At 45.2% G+C, this 18762-nt stretch overlaps 1 protein-coding gene across 1 annotated transcript in view; it reads right to left on the bottom strand.

Moving 5' to 3' along the window:
- Positions 1-445: 445 nt before the first annotated feature.
- Positions 446-18762, bottom strand: part of LOC141114446 (avidin-like) — a 47739-nt gene continuing 29422 nt past the window's right edge. The window contains exons 2-4 of the mRNA XM_073608120.1: positions 16837-17053; positions 1181-1295; positions 446-510 (exon numbers count right to left, since the gene is read on the bottom strand). Coding sequence (XP_073464221.1) covers positions 480-510; positions 1181-1295; positions 16837-16915 — 225 coding nt within the window. The 5' untranslated portion in view covers positions 16916-17053 and the 3' untranslated portion in view covers positions 446-479. The remainder of the gene's footprint in view (positions 511-1180; positions 1296-16836; positions 17054-18762) is intronic.

Raw genomic sequence — 18762 nt, 5'->3', positions numbered from 1 at the left:
CAGGGCCGCCGTGCAGGCGGCCTTATATAGTGTGGGGTGTGTACTAAATCCCCTGAGCCATAATTGGCCAAAGCCACCCTGGCTTTGGTCAATTACAGCTCTCTCTACTGACAGCGCTGTGATTGGCCAAGCATGCGGGTCATAGTGCATGCTTGGCCAATCATCAGCCAGCAATGCACTGCGATGCCGCAGTGAATTATGGGCCGTGACGCGCCACACGAATTTAGCGCGAACGGCCCATAACGTTCGCAATTCGGCGAACGATCGAACAGCCGATGTTCGAGTCGAACATGGGTTCGACTCGAACACGAAGCTCATCCCTAGCCAGCACATAGCTGGCAGTATTGGTCTGGATGTATATTCAGCACACAGGTACTACATTGAAATAGATGAGCTCTTAGAGGAGAAAAAAAAAAAAAAAAAAAAAAAAATCCATGCAAACTCCATTTCATCACAATATTTATTTTATGCCAGTTCAATCATTTAGGATAAAAGTAGTCTTCACCAGTCCTGAAAAAAAAAAAAAAAAAGAAACCACATGTTATGTACTGTATATGGTCCACAGACCTAATGAGAAAACATTTTAGCCAAGAATATCTGTAGCAAATTCTTTCCACAACCCCCCCTCCAAGCAAACAGAGCAATGTTATAAGGGCATTTGCCATTTTATAAAGTTTCAATCAATCCCGTTTCCTACCAGACTAACCATTAACACATCCATGGCATTGATCTCCCATGCTTAGTACTGCCAGAAAGATCATGTCATTGCCATTAGCGCTCATAACAGATGAGGCTGGCCATCCCCATGAACATGGTTGTCAGCCAAATCGAGGTGCTCATATAGGGTCAACCAAGTAAAGCCTATGAAGTTTAAGTAGGTCACAACCACAGGATATGTGTGTTTATTAATTTGGAAAGGTCCCTTCAAGTTGTGAGATTCTTCATACATATCAATTTTTAGAGACTTCCACATTCTAGTGAGTTTTGCATAGATTAATTCCAGTCAGGTGTAATTGCTGTTTCTGTACCATTGGTGAAGCTTTCAGTTTGGTCATATGGCAAGAGCCAAGTCTCCATGGACAGGACTAACTGCATATCACTAAGACCTTACCCCATGCTCTAATATAGCAAGACTGCCCAATTATCAATTTAAACAAACTATTTCAGTGGTTCTAATTACCTGGTAGCTTTCCAGTCCTCTTCCTCTGTACTTTGTGATCTTAGTATCCATCTTGAGTGCAGATAAGGGTAATTCGAGTTTAAGAAGCACTGGCCAACCCATGCAGTGACAGTTTCTACAAAGACATTTAAATTGTAATTAAAACTAGAGAAAAACTGAGCACTAGTGTATTGAAGAAACAAGGCATGGCTAGTCAAAAAAAAAAACAAACAAAGCAAGATGGATCTCATTAGGTTAATATGAGAAAAAAAAAAAAAAAAAAAAACCAAACCCCTAGTTAGACTTAACGGTATTTCTACGAGTCTTTCAGGACAGCACCTGGAGAGAGAGCGCAGCTCCACCCACTTCTCCCAGGAAACACTGCAGTCAGTTTTTTCTTTAAAGACCGGACACTTCCACCATGGCCTCAGTTGTTCATAGAGTACCTCCAGCCATGCTGAAATTAGATAAGCAGAACATAGCAATAACACCACATTTTTAAAACCAATTAGGGAGGGTCATCAGTGCTGTCCTGAAAGACTCGTAGAAATACTGTTACCGGTAAGTCTAACTAGGGTTTTTCTCCCCTCGTCTTTCAGGACAGCACCTGGAGATGATAAAAGTACTTACTCTAGGGTGGGACCACCGCCTGCAGGACCTTCCTGCCAAACGATTGTTCCGCTGCTGATAGCAAGTCCAACCTGTAGTGGCGGGTGAAGGTGGAGAAGCTTGTCCACGTGGCCGCTTTACATATCCGACCTGGAGAGGCCCCTGCTCTTTCCGCCCAGGACGTTGCTATTGCCCTTGAATGGGCCATTACCCCTGCTGGAGGATCATCCCCTGAAGCTTTGTATGCTTCACTGATCGCCATTCTTAGCCATCTGCCTATAGTGCTTTTATAAGCACAATGACCCCTGCGTGATCCAGAAAAAAAAGAATATAAAAAAAAAAAAAAAAAAAAAAAAAAGTCTTCCTAAACTCTCGTAATCTCTAAATAATGGAGTAAACATCTTCTCACATCCAGGGTATGAAAAGCCTCCTCTTTAGAGTTGGATGGTGTAGGACAAAAAGTAGGTAAAACTATCTCTTGTGCCCTATGAAAAAAAGGTTGCGACCTTTGGCAAGAAACCCGGGTCAGTTTTCAGCACTACCCGGTCTGGAAATATCAAGCAAAAGGGTTCTATTATAGATAGAGCTTGCAACTCACTTATTCTTTTGGCTGAGGTAATTGCTACCAAAAGAACCAGCTTAAGCGTCCATACTTTTAAAGTCGCTTCTTGTGAGGGCTCAAAAGGTGTTCTGATCAACCCTTGTAGCACCAGAGATAAATCCCACTTAGGGAAAGATTTGAAAGGTACCGGCCTAAGCCTGGCCAATGCTTTGAAGAATCTAACTATAAATGGTTCTTGAGATAACTTTCTCTCAAGAAACACCGACAAGGCAGCTACCTGGACCTTCAGGGTACTGGCTGCCAGCCCCATCTCCATACCCTCATTGAGAAACTAATATTGAGGGCAATTCCTGTTGTGAACATTTTTTAGTCATGCACCAGGAATTACAGTTTTTCTCCATTGTTTTGGCTCATTTCTTGAAACAGAAATTACATTCTCAAAACATGGACAAATCTCCAAACCACTTGGCAATTGTTCACAACTGAATTGCATTTCTCATTCATTTCATCAAAATTGCAAATGTCTCAGTACATGTCTCAGTGTCTCAGTACATCTTTCAAATGATTAAGTACAAGTAGCCTACATTTAGCACAATTTCCAAGTGAATAGATCTTGTTGATCTAAACTGATTGTCAATTCTCAGTCTAATGGTTGTTCTCTCCAAAACGTGTCAGCGTCATTTCATTGTTTAAGTCATCACATGCACAATAGTCTGTTCAATTGTCAAAATGATTCAGGAACATAATACCATGAATACCATATATGAATCTCTTGGAACATTTGATAAACTGATTACAGCAATTGACAGTCAGGTGCAACTAGAACTTGACTAACAAAGGAGCAGTCGGAGTTTGTTTTAGATGACCAATCAAACAGTATGTTTAGTTACCTGACAGGTGCTGTCCATGATTGTAAATGCTGCCAAACATGTATATATAGAGCTTGACCATGCAGGACCAGTACAATTTCTGAACATGGAGGCACCTGGCCAAGTAAATGAACAAGGGAAACTGCCTGCTCGAGGAAGAGGAAGAAGAAGAGGAGGAGGAGTAAGGGTGCATGCTGGTGGAATAGGGGGAAGAGGCCGAGGAGCACGAAGACACTATGCTGTCCCTGATGAAATTCGGGCCACAATTGACCATGTCATCCACCATGGCCTCACAATGGCGGAGGCAGGTCGCCGAGTGCAGCCTAATGTGCCTCGCTCTACAGTCTTCTCTATCATCCAAACCTTTTGCAGGGAAAACAGGTATGTATTCAGTCAATGATGGAATTATATAATGTATAGGACAGGACACTGCATATAGCAACAGATATGTTTATTTACGTATTCATTTAGTGTGTGTGTGATAGGCCTACAGTATCTTACCTCAGTGGGATGTTACGTATGATACTAACAATGACAAGAAAAATATTGTAGAACATAAACTATGGAATAGTTTATTTTCTACAATATTCATGATACAGTTTACAGTAATATTCCAGTCACTGTGCAGTGATGCATTGGAATTGTGGTAAAGTTACTGTAAGTAAAACAATATGATTACATTGGTAACTCATTCTGTACGGAATACATAAGGTATAAATTATGAATGGAGTGTTGTCCTTTGAATTCTGTGTCTAGGATTGGAAGACAACCTGGCACGGGTGGCCGAGGAAAACTTCTCAATGAACAACAAGAACAAGAGATCTGTAACATGGTGTTTGCAAATAATGCCATCACATTGAGACAGATCCGTACTGCAATCCTACAAGACAAAGCCATATTCCAAAATGTCACTCTATAAGCATCTCCACAATAGCCTGCATATTGAAGCAGCAGATGACAATGAAGCAAATTTACAGGGTACCATTTGAGAGGAAGTCTGACAGAGTGAAAGAGCTGCGGTACCAGTATGTACATGTAAGTCAGTCACTGGTTGTCCATCAAGATAACCTTTTTACAATTACCATAAGCAGTGGTTCCCAAAATGTATTGGTTTCAGTACCCACTTTACCTGATTTCTGAATCTAGGTAATCCAGGTATGAAAGTATTTGATTTACGTATCTGATTTATAAACATTTTGTCTAAAAACTGCAGCTTACTGTATGATGCAATTATCATTATAATCCTTATTTTGAAGAATATAACATACAATACAACATACAATAAGAAAAAGGGTCAAAGAGCTGCAATTACAGTAGTGCCTCCCATGTAAATCTATCTAATACTGTGGGTTTTACTGTAACATTTCAGTAAGTCTACTCATTGATAAATTTTTCCACTCCCCTTTCTGTCAAATACCCCCTGTAGTACCTCTATATAGGGTACATGTACCCCAGGTTTGGAACCACTGGAATATATTGAACTTGTGTAGAACATAGAACATTCCTATGTAACTGTAGTGTATGACTCTTCTGTATGACTGATTTAATGTTTTCTTTTTTTACTCTATTGTAGAGAATAATGGCATTGGAAGGAAACGAGACCTCTCACATACTTGTGTATGTGGATGAGGCTGGCTTCAACCTGGCCAAGGGCCGAAGACTTGGATGAAATTTTATTGGCCACAGGGCCACGGTGGATGTCCCAGGCCAGCGAGGGGGCAATATAACTATGTGTGCTGCCATTTCTGAGAATGGTGTGGCCACTCACATCCCCAGTCTTGGCCCATACAATACACAGAAGCTCCTCATCTTCTTGGACCGCCTTCATTTGGATTTGATCCCTGAAAATAAGAGAGGTCTCATAGGGCCTCACCTACCACAATATATAATTGTATGGGACAATGTGAATTTCCACCGTGGCCTGCTTATCAGGGCCTGGTTCACTGCTCATCCAAGGATGGATATGGTGTTCCTACCACCTTACTCTCCTTTCCTCAACCCTATTAAGGAGTTTTTCTCCGCTTGGAGAGTGTATGAGCATCGGGCCCAAGATCAGAGGTCCCTGCTCCATGCAATGGATGCTGCCTGTGAGGATATTACAGGAGATCAGTTTAGGGGATGGTTGCGACATGCACACCGTTTCTTCGCTCGTTGCATCGCAAGGGAGGATATACGCTGCAATGTTGATAAGAATCTGTGGCCAGACAGACAGCAGCGTGTGAATGGGCAGGAGGGTGAGGACGGTGGCCAGTGAAGAGATGTTACAGTAGTTGTGAAACTCCAGCTTTATTTACAGCATTGTAAGCTAAATGTAATTTTCCTTGTTTTTTGTTTGTGTGTTTATATATTTCTGTATATTATGCTGTATACATTATCTTTTTACTCTGATGTATGGAAGTTACTGTGTGTGAATGATAATGGTTACAATACTGTAAAGTAATTTTTCCTTGGCAGTATGAGTGCAATTTGTGATGTCAAACCTTGGAGGCTACTCTTACCCTAAAATCTTCTCTTTTTTTCAGTTTTATACACAATTGTATTCAGTTAGCTAGACAAAAACTGTACAGTAACCATTGTCAATGAAGGACTGGGCTAAGACTGAAAGGTGGACATGAGGGATATTTCAATGGTCCTCTGCCATAGAGACAAAACATCTAAACATTTTGACTTGCAGTGCTTACACAATGCCAAAGGGACAAAGCATTGTGGGGCCACTGACTATATGAATGAGAAAGAAATTTATTTTTGACACATGAGTGAACTGTTTTGGGAAAGATGAGCTTTTGAAGGTGAACCATGGTGTTGTGCTGAACCATCCAGGTTATTTTGGCAAAAGCACCAAGAGAGTTGAGAACGTCTGGTCTGTTTCAAGAAATGAGCCAAAGCAATTGAGAAGAATCTTTGCCATTTTGGGGGCAGTGACTCTTTAAATGGGAAAGGAATATGGTTTTGAAGCATGAGTGAACAGTTTTGGGAGAGATATGAGCTTTTGCACGTGAGTTATAGAGTTGTGCTGAACTGTAAGACTGTTTTGCCAAATGAACTTAGAGCTTTGAGAATGCCATTTCTGTTTCAAGAAATGAGCCAAAACAATGGAGAAAAATTGTAAACCGTTTCCATGTCTTAAAATACCTCTGGTAACCTTCTTTCGGCTACTTAACAGGGTTGACACCAGCTTATCTGAGAAGCCCCTTCTTTTTTAGAAGCTGCTCCTCAGTAACCAACCCGTCAGCCTGAGCTGGTTGATATTTGGATGTTGAAGGGGTCCCTGGGATAATAAATCCTTTCGAAGTGGGAGAACCCAATGTGGTTCCACTGCCATCCTCTGTATGGTTGCAAACTAGGGCCTCTTGGGCCAAAAAGGAGCCACTAGGATCATACTTGGTCTCTCGTAGTTTTCTCAACACCAAAGGGATCTGAAAGGGGGGAAAGGTAGCACAAGTGGAAGTTCCATGGTTGTGCCAGCGCATCCAATCCTTTCGCCTGATCTTGCCTGTTTAGTGAGTAATAGGCCTTCACCTTTGAATTCTCGTGGGATGCGAACAGGTCTGAGGAGTTCCCCATTTCTCTGTTAATTCCTGGAATACCTCCTTGTTCAGACTCCACTCTGCCTCTAGTATCTTTTCTCTGCTTAGAAAGTCGGCCACTAGATTCAACTCTCCTTTTAGGTGTACAGCTGTTAGGGACTTTACGTTGCCTTCCACCCAGGATAGCATCTGAACTGAGAAGGCTAGCAAGACCTTGCTTCTCGTGCCCCCGTCTTGTAACATATGCCACTGCTGTGGCATTGTCTGATATCACCTGAACATGGTGACCACGGACTATTTTCCCGAAAGCCCATAGTCCTAGGAGAATAGCCCTTAGCTCCCTCCAATTGGAGGATCTCCTGGCCTCCCTGTTTGTCCGATTCCCCTGAGCCATCTGTCCTTCCAGGTGGGTGCCCCAACCCCAGGAACTCGCATCTGTTAATCTCTCCTGGGGAAAACACCAGAGCAGGCCCTTATCCAGATTGGAGTGACTCCTCCACCACCAGAGCTTCCTCTGAACTCGGGGGGGGATATTGTTATTTTTTCTAGGGACTCTCCATAGGACCAATTTTTCAAAATTGTCTGTTGAAGTTCCCTTGCGTGCAAACATGCCCACTGTACTGCAGGTATTGCTGCAGTAAGGAGCCCCAAAACAGACATCACTGCCCTGATAGAAATTGGCAGGTTTGTCTGTGCCTTTTTTATAGCGTTCTAAAGTTTTACCATCTTCTCCTCTGGGAGGTAGATTTTCTCCTGTATGGAATCGATAGTGTAACCTAGAAAGGTTATTGCCTGTGATGGGATCATGTTCGATTTTTCCTCTTTTATTAACCACCCCAGGCTCTCCAGATGACTCCTTGTCCTTTGTAGATCCCTCTCCAATATGTGCCCTGCTTTGGCAAATATTAGCAGATCGTCTAAATATGGGACAATCGAGATTCCTTCTATTCTGAGAGGGGCTAAGGCCTCTACCAGAATCTTTGTGAATATCCTCGGAGAGGATGACAGCCTGAAAGGGAGAGCTCTGAATTGTAGATGTATGACAGACCCCTCTATCCTGGTCGCAAATCTGAGGCTATAGGCACATGGAGATATGCATCTCTCAGGTCTATGGATACCATAACAGTTTAGGGTCAGGAGACCCTTTACTGAAAAGATCGTATCCATCTTGAATTTCTTGTACCTGACCGCTCTGTTGAGAATCTTCAGGATTAATCTGAACTTGCCTGAAGGCTTCCTCACCAGAAAGAGGTGCGAATAGCACCCCTGTTCCACCTCTTTGGGGGGAACCTTTACTACCACCTTCTGCTGAATTAGCTCCTGAAGAATTGCCGACATCGCTGTAAGCTTTTCTGGGTCTCTGGGAGCCTGAGTTATATAAAACCGAACCGGAGGGGGTTGGGCAAAGTCCGTAACCCTCCCTTATAGTTTTTAGGATGAACGGACTGTGTTATCCTCTGCAACTGTGGGAAGAAGGTCTGTAACCTTGCTCCCACAGACGGGGAACAGTCACTGGCTCTTTGTATTTGGGGTAGGGGGGGGGGGGGGGGGGCAAAAGAGTACCCCTGACTTGCCCCTGCCTCTGAAACCTCCAAGGTCTTTTATATCCTGTCTCCTTTGAGTCTGAGGTTTTCCAAAAAGGACGAAAATAGAGTTAGGTACCTGGTAACTCTTTTTCTAAGAAGTCTTCCAGGGCAGCATCCGAGAGATAGGCTCCTCCTCCCTAAAACAGGAAACACATTAGTCCACCATTATAAATTTCACACTCTTACCTGTGTGCCTCAGTTATGTTAAAGCACCGAAGGAATTCCCTGTAAGCTGCAAGCTCCCCCTCTGTACCTGGTTTTTGTTGTTTCAAGGGTGGGAACTAGTGCTGCCCTGGAAGACTTCTTAGAAAAAGAGTTACCAGGTACCCAACTCTGTTTTCTCGAATCGTCTTCCAGGGCAGCATCCGAGAGGATATATCAAGCAATACTTACTAGGGTGGGGTTAGAGACTGGAGCACTTTACGACCAAATGCTTGGTCTTGGTCAGACAGCTGGTCTATGCGGTAGTGCTTAGCGAAAGTACTGAAGCTCGACCATGTCGCTGCCCTGCAGATCTGCTCCGGAGTTGCCCCTGCTTTCTCTGCGGCCGAGGTTGCCCAGGCTCTAGTTGAGTGCGCTCTGATTTCACTAGGTGGAGTGAGATTCTGTGCCTTATAGGTAATCTGTATGGCCATCCTTATCCATCTGCTGATGGTGCTTTTTGAAGCTTGTTTCCCTCTGTTGATTCCTGCATAGAGGATGAAGAGGGAGGTCGTTCTACGCCATTCTTTTGTTCTTTCGAGATACGCTATGAGCGTGTTCCTTACATCAAGTTTGCTGTAAATGTTTCTTTTCCTACTATCCATGGTTGTTGGAAGTGAGGGTATGACGATGTTTTGGGTTCTGTGAAATGTAGAAGAGACCTTGGGTAGAAAGGCCGGATCTGGAGAGAGAATTATCTTGTCCAGATGTATTAGACAGTATGGTTCTATTGAAGATAGAGCTTGGATCTCACTCACTCTTCTGGCGGATACTAAGGCCAGAAGGAGCGCAGTTTTTAACGTGAGGTTTTTGTCTGAGCTGTCCTCGATAGGTTCAAACGGAGGGGAAAGAAAGCCCTTAAGTACTGTGCCCATGTCCCAGGTGGGAGTTTTGTACAATTTGGCTGGTTTGGATCTTTTAAGAGCTATGAGGAATCGTCTTATCAGCGGGTCTTCCACTAGTCTAGTATCCATGACCGAGGAAAGTGCTGCAACTTGTACTTTCAGGGTACTTGGTGATATGTTTTTGTCTGCACCATCTTGTAGGAAGTCCAAAACTATTGGAATTATCCCACCGTTGGAGATTGGTCTGTCTTCGTACCAAGAAACAAATTTTTTCATTATTTTCTCATAGATGGCTCGCGTTACCGGCTTTCTGCTGTTTAAGATGGTGTTGATTACTCTGTCTGACAGGCCTTTGTTCTGGAGTTTTACCCTCTCAGTAACCAAGCCGAGAGCTTCAAGATTTTGTGGTTCGGATGGTTGACTGGGCCTTGTGACAGTAGATCCGGGCGGTCCGTCAGTGTCAGCTGAGGTTGTATGCTGAGATTTTTTAAATGACTGAACCATGCTCTCTGGGGCCAGTGTGGTGCTATTAGTATCACTGTTGTTTTCTCTGCCTTGATTTTTTGGATTACTTTTGGGATTATGGCAGTTGGAGGGAATGCATAGCACAGATGCCATTTCCAGTTTTGGTTGAAAGCATCCACCCCGCTGTTGCCATCTGTAGGGTCCAGGGAGAAAAATATCGGAGATTTTGCGTTCGCCCTGGAAGCAAATAGGTCTACTTCGGGTATTCCCCACTTCTGGGTGATTTGAGTGAAGGTTGTTTGGTTTAGCGACCATTCCGTGTGTTTTATCGTTTTCCGGCTCAGGAAATCTGCCACTGTATTGTCTGTTCCTTTTAGATGAATACCGGATATCGATCTTATGTTCACTTCTGTCCACAGTAGGATAGATTGTGTCAGTCTCATCAGTTTTTGGGATTTTGTGCCCCCTTGTCTGTTTAGGTATGCGACTGTCGTTGCGTTGTCTGATTGTATCTTTACATCCTTCCCCTGTAATGCTGGCTTGAAGGTTTTTAGCGCTTCCCCCACAGCTTTCAGCTCTCTCAAGTTTGAGGAGGCTCGTGCCCATTTGGGTGTCCATTTCCCTTGCGAGAACCGCCCTTCCATGTGGGCTCCCCATCCTAGGGCGCTTGCATCGGTTGTGATGCTGACTGGATTGACTTGAGCCCATCTGCGCCCCTCGATGACCCGAAGTGGGTTGAGCCACCAGTAGAGTGTTTGTTTGACTGTGGCGGGGACGGGAATGGATTTTTCTAGGGATGCTTGCCTGCCATCCCATTGGGACAGAATGTAGTTCTGTAAGGGTCGCATGTGAATTTGTGCCCAGGTGATGGCTGGAATGGAAGACGTCATCAGTCCTAGTACGGACATTCCGTGCCTGATCGTTGTGGAATGGTTCCTTAGCAGGGACGTAATTGCTTGGGTCATTTTTACGTCTTTTTCCTTTGTTAGGAAAATTTTTGACAGTCTGGAGTCCAGCACGTATCCCAGGTACACTACTCTCTGGCTTGGGATCATTTGCGATTTCTCTGCGTTTATTAACCATCCCAGGTTTTGCAGATAGATCATACTCTTGCGCAGGTTGTTTTCTAGGATTGCTGCTGAGTCCGCAAAGAACAGGAGGTCGTCTAAGTATGGTATTATTCCAATACCCTCCTGTCTTAGACCTTTTAGCGCTTCCGCCATTATTTTTGAGAATATTCTTGGAGCTGAGGAGATTCCGAAGGGGAGAGCTGTGTACTGTAGGTGCAGCGTAGCTGCTGGCCCCTGGATTGCGAACCTTAGAAACCTTTGGTGATCCTTCCTTATGGGGACATGTAGGTAGGCATCCTGTAAGTCTAGTGTTGCCATGAATGTCTCCTGCGGTAGGATGTTCCTGATTGAATAGATAGATTCCATTCTGAATCTCTTGTATCTTATTCCTCGGTTGAGTGGTTTGAGGTTTAGTATCAGCCTTAGTTTGCCTGATGGTTTTCTTTTTGCGAAGATGTGTGAGTAGAAGCCCTTCTGTTCCTCCTCTTGGGGAACGTGACAAATCACCTTCTGATCTAATAGTTTCTGTAGGGATTCTAGAAACACCTTTGCTTGATTGCTGTCCTTGGGTAGCATGGTCGCTAAGTATTTGGTTGGGGGGCGGTTGGAGAATTCTATTGCGTAACCGTCCGCTATGGTGCGCAGTATGAATTTGTTTTCTGTTATCTCCTCCCATTGGTGGGAGAAAGCCGCCAATCTGCCCCCCACCTGAAGGCAGTCATTGTTTTTTGTTCTTTTGGGTATTAGGCTTGAGGATGAATTCACCTTTGCCTTTCTTGTTTTGTTGACCCCAGTGCTTTTTTGCCCCTGGCTTATTGAATTTCTTGAAATGCCGAAAGGACGCCTTCCCTTGTCTCTTCTTGGTTTGAGGGAACCCCTTATTTTTTGCTGCAGTCCTATCCAGGACTGTTTCTAGTTCGGGACCAAACAGTAGGTCTCCAGTGAATGGTATGCCACATAAAAGGTTCTTGGAAGGTGCATCCCCCCCCCAGGATTTTAACCACAGGGCTCTGCGGGCCGAGTTTAGTAGTGCCGTGGTCCTAGAGGATATTCTGACAGTTTCTGCTGAAGCATCTGCCAAAAAAGCTGCCGCTCTAGTTAGTGTGGGGGATGGTTTTAATTAGTTCCTCCCTGGGTGTGTCGTTCTCCAATAGATCTTGCAGCTGGGTTAGCCAGATTAGCAAGGTTCGGGCTGTGCAGGTGGAAGCAATAGCCGGATTTAGGTTTGCCGCCCCTGCTTCCCATGCCCTTTTCAGGAGAGCTTCTATTTTCTATTCTTTAATGCCTAGCGTTTCAGTGATGGCTTTGAGAAGACTGTCTGTGTCCTCAGAAGGAAACAGGTTGCAGTCTGTCGTGTCATCTTCCTCCTCTGAGTCTGAACAGATACCGTCTTCTGATTCAGATTGTTCAGATTCATCTGAATCCACCTCTTGTTCTGCCTGTACCTTGTTCTCCCTTGGAATGTGTGTTCCGCTGGTAGATGGGATACTGGCCTGAGCGACACTTGCTGGCGTTTCTAATTTCTCTATAGCTGAGCGTAGTGGTGCCATGGTGCTCTGAATTTCTTTCTTAAAAGAATTGAGCAGGTCTTTCAAAAATCCCTGTGATTCTTTTGCCACCATTTTGTCTAAGCATTTCTGACACAGGGGCTTTTTCCAATCTGGGGAAAGCCTGTGGCTGCATGAGGCACATGTTTTGCCTTTAGCCTTCCTTTCCTCAGGGGTCTTTGCCTGCAAGCGAGCATAGAGACCAAAAAAACCCCGTGAGTTCAGGTGGTCAAAGGAACTGCCTGTAGATAGGCAGTAAAGAGGTTAAGACAGAGATAATTCAAGAATATTCTGGCTTACCTTGGAGCTGTCCTGATTTGCAGGATCTGCAGGGCAGGGTGGGGAAGCGTCAGACATGATCAGCCACCAGGATCCTCTGCTTAGAGGCCTTTTTATCTGCTTCCTGCATAAGCTCCGGCCCCGCCCCCGGCTGACCCCGTGCAGGTTGGTGGACACACCTGCACATGCCGCTGTATTGTAGAGTAACTGTGCTGGTAGTGAAGGGTAGCATTGAACAAATTTGCTATTTGTATTCTGTTTGCTTTCTCTTTTTTTTTTTTTTTTTTTTTTTTTAAACTTCCCGCCCCTAGGTGTCCCTGCTCTATCTCCGTAGTAGATAGACTACAGGAAAATGGCCGCCAACCCAGAAGCGGAACTTCCTCGGCGCCATCTTGGTACACCCCCGACTTCCTGTAGCAGCCTGTGGCGGTGAGGACGCTGCTGCGCCGCCCGGAGAGCGGTGGATTCGTTTGGGGGGACAGCCGCAGCCACCAGGGACCTAATTTAGAAGGTGCAAAACCCTCCCTGCTAGACCCTCTGCTGCTGAGGTTTTCGGCAGCGGGCGGCGGCGGGGGGGGGGGGGGGGCGCCCATCTATGCATGTATCCATCCCCCCTGGCGGGCTCCAGATTCTGCGGAAAGCCAGAGGGGGGTGCTTGCGGAAGCATACACAGGCCTAACAGCGGCATGGGGTGGGGATAACAGAGTCCTCCTGCAGCCTGGGGGGATGATTGCAGACCCCTCAGTAGGGGCGAAATCTCAGGCTTTGAGCAATGTTGCCCAGTGCTGCGCCTGCTCGCCCTCCCAAAGCCCCTTGGGCTGTATGGGATGCTGGCAGGGGGTCTCCTGCAACAAGCACAGAGACAGGTGAAAATAAAATAAACGTTCTTGCAGCTCCTGTGGGTCCGGAGGAAACACAAACAACTGAGGCACGCAGGTAAGAGTGTGAAATTTATAATGGTGGACTAATGTGTTTCCTGTTTTAGGGAGGAGGAGCCTCTCTCTCGGATGCTGCCCTGGAAGACGATTCGAGAAAATTTGTTGCCCTGAGGAACCACCTTTTTCTTAATGGGGAAGGCCTTCTTCTTGTCGGCCATTCTCTCAAGAATGGCTTCAAGACCTGGGCCAAAAACCAAATCCCCTTCAAAGGGTAAACCACATAACTTGGTCTTAGAGGCTGTATCCCCGGTCCAAGTCTTGACCCATAGAGCTCTGCGCGTTGAATTGATTAGAGCAAATGATCTGGCCGACATCCTAACGGACTCCACCGAAGCATCTGCTATATATCCAACTGCTTTCATAAGCACTGGTAAGGTCTCCAAAAGATCCTTACGAGGTGTACCTGCCTCGATATGAGCTTTCAGTTGTTCCAACCAGTGCTCCAGGTTTCTGGCTACCACTGTTGATGCCATAGCTGGTTTTAGATTTGCTAGGGTGGAATCCAAAGCTTTCTTTAGCAGGGAGTCAGCCCTCTTGTCCATGGGATCCTTGAGGATACCCATGTCCTCAAACGCAAGGTCAGTTCTTGACACTTGAGAGAAGGCCGCATCTTCCTCAAAGGGAAACCTGCGTTTGAAGGATCTAGAGAAGGGGGCCCTCTCTGGGTCCTGCCATTCTCTTTTAATTGTCTGACAGAAACTTGTGCACTGGAAACATCCTGTTTTTCACTTCACCCATGCCTTGAAACATTGTCGTGTAACGACAGTAGGGCTTTGTCCTCTGTAATATTAAGAGTAGTGTGGATAGTTTTTAGCAGATCATCCACCTCCTCTAGAGACAATTTATATTGAGCAGAAGAAGATTCTCTCTTCGTCTGCTTCTTCCTCCGATTCCGTAGCCACGCTACGATTTTCCTCTTCCGAGTCACTGTCACCCCTATATGCAGAAACAGAAGACTGGGAACGAGGTACTGAGCTGCCTGCGGCTGGACGTTTGTCAGGGTAAGATTTAAATGACTCAAAAGTATCTGCCAAATCCTTTCTAAACGAGCTCAGTTAATCCTGCTGAACCACAGGTGCACTAGGAGTGGTTTCCTCCTTCACTAAGTCTGCAATACATCCTTTGCATAACACTTTAGCCCAGGACTCTTTAAGCACATTTTTACAAGATGGGCATTTTCTTTTAACAGAAAAAAGACGAATGTTTGGTCTCTTCTTTAGCCTTCTGAAATACACAAACAGATAAACCTATAAACAAACAGCATGCTGAAAAGGAATGGAAGAGCTAACACTTTAACCCCCCTCCTTCACTCAGCCAGTAAATCCCCCCAACAGATTTACTTCATAATCTTAAAAACACATTTACTTCCTGCTTCAATACACAGGAAGAATGTTGCAGGCTCTTAAAAAAAAAAAAAAAAAAAAAATTTACCAAAGAGGGAACTAAAACATGCCCATAGAGTAAGTTACAGAGACACTGTCCCCACTTACCTGGGCCTGGCTGACCTGTGTGGCTCCTGCTCCGGCCACCACCGATTGTTCCTCCTCCATGCTGCAGGATTTGCAATGGCGTTTGGTGCTTTTTCAAAGTTTCCCGGTCCGCTCGCCGCTGCGAGGGCCGGAAATGACGTCAGCCGTTGGACGCCTGCCCTCCCCTCCTGCATTCCAGCAGCCGGAACTGGAAGCCACTAGAGGTCCCGCCCCCCGGCCATAGTGACGCGCTCGCCACCGGAACCTGGAAGGCTAAGCTATGGGGGTGAAAAAGGAGACACCACTCCTCCCAAGCTAGCCGCCGGTCTAAGGGAGCGAGGACCCCCAGCAGCCTAATCCTCGCCGGATATGAGGGGAGGATGCCGGAGCAACCCCCACACGTCAAGGGAGGAAGCTGGGCTGGCCTGTGAAGCAAACATAACGCAACATACCGGTATGCCCCAACTCTCTCCACCTGGAGACAGCGCAGCACACCCCTGGTTCCCTGCAGCGCTTCCACCATGGCGGAGGAAACACTACAACTGAAGCCATGGTGGAAGTGTCCGGTCTTTAAAGAAAAAAAAACTGACTGCAGTGTTTCCTGGGAAAAGTGGGTGGAGCTGCGCTCTCTCCAGGTGCTGTCCTGAAAGACGAGGGGAGAAAAATTTACTACAAACTCACAAGTGCTTTTTTTTAACCACAATTCTTTTATTCTGGCTTTTGAAATTTATAATTTGGATGAAAGGTTTAGCACTGAAACGTTTTGAAAGATAAATAGTGCATTTTTACTTTCAAAGTAATTATATTCATACATTATAGAACAGAGTAGCTTTAACACAGAACTAGCAATATATTGTCATGGTACAAAAAGATGTGGGTTACAGACTTAGTGTAACTTATCAATCTGATTTGGAGAAATGAATGCAAACCACGTAAAATTTTTCTTCCCAGTCTCCTGCTGATGGAGATGGACTAAACAGGGATCCTCCCATCCTAACGTTTTACTCCTATGTATGAGATCCAGAGATCATCAAGAAGGCCCCTTCAGCCCCTAAGAGGAAGGGAGAAGAGGGCACCACCGCTCCTGCACCCCTAATGGGAGTATACTGTGCCCGGAGGTGGAGCCCCACCACTCGTCCACCCCAGGGGAAACCTCCGATTAGGACTTTCGGTCTCTAGAGTGATGCCCTGGTAAGGTACCATTCGTATTATTTAGCAACCCTGAGAAAGAAGAGGGATAAACCCCTAGAAGGAAGTAGAAGAGGACAGAGGGGGTAAGAGGGGGAGGGGAGAAAGGCACAGGCTGCTCAATTTTGGTCCTGGCTTCGGTTGGGGAGAATTCCTGGGGTGATTGCTATACCCATGAATTGAGTCCAAGGTTCCCATATTAGCTTGAATTTATGTTTTGCGTCGTTGAGGATAAATAGTGCGTTTTTATACAATTACATAGATCAGACCAAAATGAGGAAAGAGGGCCATTTCAAATCAGGGACAGTTGAGAGCTATGCTTAATCCATAATCACCTAATTCTTTTAACAACTTCAGTACAATAAATATGGCTTGGTCACACCATCAGGCTTCTTGAGAAATTTGTTACAGTTCCCAGCTTTGGTAACTTTAGTTAGCCTGGTTTAAGCGATTATATACCAACAAATTTTCCTCTATAGACAAGCTTTCTCAGTTAAACCACATGAAGCATTGTTCTCTCACCTCCTCCTTTCCAGCTTATAGACATGCTAAATGTTGGCTCTTTCCCTTTCCCAACGACTCCAATCAGCTCTCCAGTCATCTCATCATCTGCTCCCCCTTGAGAGAGCTTCACGGAAGAGTGCAGAGAACCACGAAGATGAGAACCATCCACATGAAGTGTGAACACTGACCCCAGTGTATTCAACCACACACCAGTCAGGTTACACTGTGCCCCCTGCTGGGAAAAAAAAAAAAAAAAAAAAAAAAAAAAGTTTTACTAAAACATTCGAAGGAAGTGAGGCTGCCATTTCTGAAGTCTCGTTTTGGCTGGGTTCACACTGGTGCAACACGACTGTTGTACGACTGTCATCCTACTTTGCCCTGCAACATCGGTCCTACTTTCATCTGACTTGAACAAGATAAGATTTTGCTCCAACTTTGAGATTGTTTTGATTGGTCAAAGGACAAGTCAGACTATCCCAGTGTGACAAATTCCCTTTACTGCTGCATTAATCACCATGTCAGATGGTTAGGACAAGGATCCGACTTCAATGATATTCATTGGGCTGAAGTAGGACAAAAGTAGTGCAGAAGCCTTTCAAAGTCAGACCAGTTAAGACGGCCCTCATAGGCAATCATTGATTTACAAACGTCATGACATGTGCTCCCAAAGTCAGAGCGCATTTCGTACCAGTGTGAACCCGGCCCTGTGACCGACCCCCCCCCCCCCCCCCAAATCTTTCGCACTGGACTGCATGAGGTGTGAACTAGTCCTTAAAGAATGCAAGTTTCCAGGCTATTATGTGAATGCTTTGGCCTAAATGCTGCCAAGTTGTAAGAGCAGAAAGATACACAAAAAATAAAAAACGCACGCACAACATATAATTTTCTTCATTTAGAGCAGTGGTCTCCAAACTGCAGCCCTTTGTTTAGAGCATGCTTGTTCCAGATTGGACACAGCTACATTATTGTGGCCTCCAACACATTTGAGAGCCCTTTCACACATTTTAGCGCTAAAATTGGACCTGTAAAGCACCTAAAAACTGCCTCCCATGCCGTCTGAGTGCTTTCACACTGGGACTGGTGCGCTTGCGGGATGTTAGAAAAAGTCCTGCAAGCAGCATCTTTAGGATGGTTTGGGAACACTGTATACAGCGCTCCCAAAGCACCCCTGCCCATTGCAATGAATGGGCAACGCTGCCAAAACACCTGAATAATGCTTCGAAAGCACTGCAACAAGGGCATTTTTAACCCCTTCGGGGTTAAAAGCTCCCCACTAGTGGCCAAAAAGCAGGCTTGAATGGAGGAGAAGATTTGGATGCCGCACACTGGATGTAGTCAAAAAACTTCACTTTATTGAAAAAAATGGGATCAAAATAATTTGTGAAATACCTGGGAAAGCCTCCGGGCAGGTGAGGGGAGAAAAGCATATCCTTAGGTGCAGACAAGCAAAGAAAGTGTTTCCACCGCTCAGGCTGACACTGACCCAGGTGTAAGAAGTTTCAGAGCAGAAGAGCTCCAGGTGCTGGCTGAATGCTAGGCAAAGCAGGCTTGAATGGAGGAGAAGATTTGGATGCCGCACACTGGATGTAGTCAAAAAAAAAAAACTTCACTTTATTGAAAAAAATGGGATACACACACAAGTGGAAACACTTTCTTTGCTTGTCTGCACCTAAGGATATATGCTTTTCTCTTCACCTGCCCGGAGGCTTTCCCAGGTATTTCACAAATTATTTTGATTACCAGTTTTGATGATCCCATTTTTTCAATAAAGTGAAGTTTTTTGACTACATCCAGTGTGCGGCATCCAAATCTTCTCCATTCAAGCCTGCTTTACCTAGCATTCAGCCAGCACCTGGAGCTCTTCTGCTCTGAAACTTCTACTTACACCTGGGTCAGTGTCAGCCTGAGCGGTGGAAACACTTTCTTTAGTGGCCAAAAAGCACT

Source organism: Aquarana catesbeiana, linkage group LG12, assembly GCF_042186555.1.
Source record: "Aquarana catesbeiana isolate 2022-GZ linkage group LG12, ASM4218655v1, whole genome shotgun sequence".
In the NCBI taxonomy this organism is placed as follows: domain Eukaryota; kingdom Metazoa; phylum Chordata; class Amphibia; order Anura; family Ranidae; genus Aquarana; species Aquarana catesbeiana.
This window is presented reverse-complemented; position numbering and strand designations above follow the sequence as displayed.